General features: G+C 43.5%; 1 protein-coding gene across 1 annotated transcript; it reads left to right on the forward strand.

The window, feature by feature from the left end:
* Window positions 1-610: 610 nt before the first annotated feature.
* Window positions 611-2,224, forward strand: ankrd34c (ankyrin repeat domain 34C). The gene has a single exon (XM_020532598.2). It carries the CDS (start codon window positions 611-613, stop codon window positions 2,222-2,224), a length of 1,614 nt encoding a protein of 537 aa, XP_020388187.1.
* The last annotated feature ends 3,075 nt before the right edge of the window (window positions 2,225-5,299 follow it).

Raw genomic sequence — 5,299 nt, forward strand, 5'->3', positions numbered from 1 at the left:
ATATATTTTCTTAAATAAAGGGACTAAGAGTGCTCACAGTGCTCCAGATGTGGTCTCCGCAGCACCTTGTACAGTTGCAGTAAGAATTCCTTACTCTCATATTCCAGCCCCTTTGGAATAAGGGCCAACATTTCATTAGCCTTCCTGATTACCTGCTGCCCCTGGGTTCTAACTTTCTATGTTTCATGCACAAGTCCCCCCAAATCCCTTTGTGTTGCAGCTTTCTGCAGTTTTTCTCCATTTAAATAATACTCTGTTCTTTTGTTCTCCTTTCCAAAATGAAGAACCTCACATTTTCCCGATTGGGAATTTCTGTAACGTCGTATTCTAAACACAGCCCCGTTAACATAACACCATCCTTCGGTGATGTACCGCATCGCCCTACAGTGTACAATCAGCAATTAAACTGTATCCTCAGAAATCAGTGTATAAACTTGTCAATTTGCAACTCTGGGCAGCCAAAGTGATGAGAAACACCAGAACATAGTTAGTGCGCATTGTCAACTGTTAACCGCAGAAACATTAATGATTTTCTATCTGTTTCCCTCTTGCCGCAGATTCTCACATCCTTCCGGTTTCTAAAGGGGCTACAGTAACGGTCACACCGAGGATGGATGATGCTCCCGAGCTCCGGACTGATGGTAATTCCCTCCTGAAGGCGGTTTGGTTGGGAAGGTTGAGATTGACCAGGCTGTTGTTGGAAGGTGGGGCGTACATTAATGAGAGCAATGAGAGAGGGGAGACCCCCCTGATGGTAGCGTGTATGACCAGGCATGTCGACCAACAGAGTGTGAGCAAAGCCAAGATGGTGAAGTATCTGCTGGAAAACCAGGCGGACCCAAACATTCAGGACAAGGCGGGTAAAACCGCACTAATGCACGCCTGCATTGAGAGAGCCGGAGAGGAGGCGGTCTCCCTGCTACTCACTAATGGGGCAGACCCCAGCCTGGAGGACCACTCCGGGGCATCTGCCTTGGTTTACGCCATCAACACCGATGATAAAGAGGTTTTAAAATGTCTACTAAATGCCTGCAAAGCCAAAGGTAAGGAGGTCATCATCATCACTACTGACAAATCTCCTTCTGGGACCAAAACAACGAAGCAGTACCTAAATGTGCCGCCTTCCCCGGAACTAGAGGAGAGGCACACTCCTGCTCTCTGTATGTCTCCGTCTGACATTGAACTCAAGACATCGCTGACTCCATCTCCCACTGATGACCAGGAAAGTGAGAAGAGCTTTAATTTCCAAGTGATGTCACATCAGAGCGGCGGTTACACTAGCAAATCCCACAATGAGCCCAGCTCCCCAACCAGGAAGGTCAACCCGAAGAGAATGGGGACCCGCCTGCCTCAGCTGAAGAGGCTGCAGTCGGAGCCCTGGGGGCTGATCGCTCCCTCTGTCTTGGCTGCTGCTGCGTACCAGGAGGAGTGTAAACGGGCCAGTCCTGAAGAGGAGCTCATTCAGGGCATTAATGGCTTGGCGCTACCCAAACGCACCACTTTGTCCAGAACCGGCAGCATCGAGAGTAAAGACCCGTCCACCTTCCCATTTGTGGGAGATCCAACCTCTCGCACTCCGTCCACATCCGCTCCAGTTTCCCGGAAACAATCCTATGAGAAAAGCCAGTGCCAACACCAACCTCTAGCCCGGAGGAGCACCCTACCCTCCGAGCAGGACACGGTTAGTAGCTTCGCTGCTACTGGCCCGGTCAGCCTGAGGGACACAGTCCACCGCAGGAGGTTGGGCAATGACCATTATGATTCAGACTCTCAGCTTTATTCTGACTCGATCTCCAATCCATTCGAGTCCATAAAAATCACGTTTGAAAGAAAGAAGCACAACACCTCTCCGCTGACGTTGCTGACCAGCTCCCGGGAGTCCCTGGATAGTATCGCCAGCACATCTCCGGGTTCAGTCCGCCGCAGGCCCCCTGGTCTCCTGGAGAGGAGAGGCTCTGGGACCCTCCTTCTCGATCACATCTCCCACACGAGGCCAGGTCACCTCCCCCCACTGAATGTCAACCCCAACCCGCCCATCCCTGACATCGGCTGCAACAGCAAGCCGTCATCGCCTCTAACTATGGGCCTGAAATCTCTGGTCCCTGTGGCACCATCTTCACCAAAACGGAACGAGACGAAAACCAAAAAGAAGCTGGTGAGGAGGCACTCCATGCAGGTGGAGCAGATGAAGCAACTCTCGGATTTTGAGGAGCTGAACACTTAGTGCATCTGACACCACGATCTCACCTTCAGATATCCAAGATGTAAATTAATTCAAAATTATAGTTTAACAAATCAACAAACTAGATTAGTCTTTTCCTTTCCAGTGTCTAGGGGAGCCGGGCTGGCAACATTAGGGAGCCACGTTTTATTGGGATACAATTGGACCGAAATGAGCGCAATTTCAACAATGGCGGAGATATCAGTGGCTCACCACCAACATTCCCTTCCTTCCTTTCCACCGTCCGCCGGGTGTGCTGCTCTCTCACATTCCTCACTTAGCCTGGGATGAAGAGACTGGGGCCGGTTTTGTGTTTGATCTGGTTACAACGAAATGGTCCCAATGGATAGAGCCTTTCCAATGGCGATGGCCAAGATCCAGGTTTTAATGGCAGGAAAACTACCAATTCCACTTCAAAGGGTATTTCCTCACTACCCCGTCTCCCATTAACAGCCAAAATATGTGGCCACTCCCGACATAACCAAAGTGCTGGTATTGTTTTGGTTTCAGTGAAGCATCAAAATCCCCAAGCCGCACACAGACACGCTGATGCTCGATGTTGATGCCTTTACACTTACTGCATTAAGCTAGCAGTTCCCGGCGAGCCAATCATCGTTAATACTTCATTAATTGTGACGGATTTAATATTCTAACTACCTAAATTCCTTCTAGCGGAAATTCCTGCGTACTCCTCGGACGGTTTTTAAATTATTCTTAAAGAGATCAACGTTAAGATCCTGCTTTCAATTGATAAGAGTTATGATGGAACCAGAAGGGTGGAGGTGACAGAAGACAGATTTTCTACCTGGAAGTCTTATGCATGGCCAGTGAATTGATTGGTTATACAGCAGCCGCAGCCAGACGGTGTACCCATGTACATAAACCAAACTTGCCAGAATCAGAAAGGCAACCTTGATTATTGTTTAAGCAGCAGAATTCTACTATTTCGATAAGACCATTTACTACTGTCCATTTTTGTATGCTCTCTAACTGGATCTCCAGCTTAGGCGGTGTTCCTTGATCCAACTTGATGGTATTGGATATTATCAGTAATCCTTCTAGCTAGATGAAACCACTTGAAGACGTCTACTGGGAACAGTTAGCATTTATTTTGACTTGGGCAGTTAGTGGTCTGAGTGTTCATGTCAGGTTGATCATTAATATTAGCACCTTGCACCACCTCAGGACATCCCCAAGCGCTTTACAGGTAATCAAATACTTTGGAAGTATAATTCCTGTTGTCTTGCAGGAAATATGGCAGCCAATTTGCTTAAAACCAGACCCCACGCAAAGCAATAACCAGTCAATATGTTTTAGTGATGTTAGAGCTCTTTGCTATGCTCTGCTCTGAAACAGTGCCATGGGATTCCATGTGCCCCAAGCAAACAGGTCAAATAGGACCTCGATTTCTCCCATCAGGGAAATGCATATAGGCTGTGGAGCAGTGACAACTATTGTCATTTGGATTTATATATTAAAAAGTGAAGAATAAACATTAGAAACTAAAGTTGGTAAAACAAATCAGACCAATGTCAAAAATGTTTATTTTTTTCTAAATACATTTCAGTACTAATCACCTAATTACAAATGTCTCATCTCCGTTTCTCCTGAACTCTATTCCCTCCATCACATGGATTCTGAATCACAACAGTCAATTCTTGTGTATTTGCATTTAATAATCAAATATTAACCTACATTATCCAAGGATGTCAGTTCATCAAACAAAAAGGGCAGAAGACTTAAAAGTCACCAATCTGACTCATTCTACCAAGGTTATAAATCCACTAAGATTGAACCATTGCAAACTTTAAAGTTACAAAATAGAGTACAAGTAACTATCTTATACTTTACATGAATAGACTAAAATAATACAATAACATAAACAAGTATTAGCATTGGTTTTGCAGAGTATTGTGTGAGTAAATATAAATTTAAATTTAAAAAAATATTGTTCAAGTAAATATTTGTGTATTTCTGTGGAAATAAATTTAGAATGTGAATCATTATAATTAGCAGTTTGCCAACTGGAAGTGCATTAAGATGTGTTTGTTTCTCTGTTTAAAGCACCTTAAAAGTTTTGTCAGAGGTGAGACTCCCTCAAATCCAAAGCTTCCATTCTGAATGATGGTTGGACAAAGTTTGTTAAACCAAATGAAGCAGGAAGTGTTGAGCTGATTAAAATTACAATTTGCGGAAGCCATTTTGCTTATTGGTCTAACTCTGTCCTTTGTTCTGTGTTTTGTCAATGTGTAAATAACATGATATGTATTTTCTTAATATTTTAAATTTAATGTCTGTAAATAAGCAACTTTCCCAGGATGGAACTTGCAAATGTTAACCCACATTGTCTAAATGATGGATGTCATTTGGAGCTTCACTGAAGGTTCAGAGACTGTTCTAGGATTTAAATTATCGCTTGAAAGAGCAAGCATTTCTTTACAGAATGTAAGCAGATTGTTACAGCATCTTGTGTACAAGAGTATTTTCATAAAATAAATGAGTGGTATATTATCTGCGGCATGTAACATTGCATTGTACTGGACAAAAATCTTACAAAAATATTGAAGAGCAAAACCTCACTATTGCATTTTAGAGAACAATTTCCCTCTATTCAACAATGCTATAGTAAACAAATGTGATGCCCAGTTTCACTTTAGATATGGGCCAGGAGCAGGCAATTTGGACTAGTTTACTTTGGGATTACAGTTAGCATGGACTGGTTGGATTGAAGGGTCTGTTCCCATGCTGTATGACTCTATATGAAAATGATCAATTTTATGGTTCTATGCCCAGACTCAGTCACGACTGGTGGGAGGAATTCAAAGGGTCTGGCAAGAATAATTCAAAACAAGCAATGGTTCAAATTGATTATCAATAGGGTAGTACTACAGTTTACATCCGTGGTCAGAGTTCCTACAAGAGAGGTAACTACCATTCTTCATTCAAGAGATGAACAGTTCTCCTGAAGAGAATTATACAACATACAAAAACCTTTAATTCTTTAATGAACACTACATAGGAGAAATAGTCCACTCGATCTAGCAGTGTTAATAAAGATTTGGGACAAATCACGGATTA

The sequence above is a fragment of the Rhincodon typus genome, chromosome 33 (genome assembly GCF_021869965.1).
Source record: "Rhincodon typus isolate 14 chromosome 33, sRhiTyp1.1, whole genome shotgun sequence".
Taxonomy (NCBI): Eukaryota; Metazoa; Chordata; class Chondrichthyes; order Orectolobiformes; family Rhincodontidae; genus Rhincodon; species Rhincodon typus.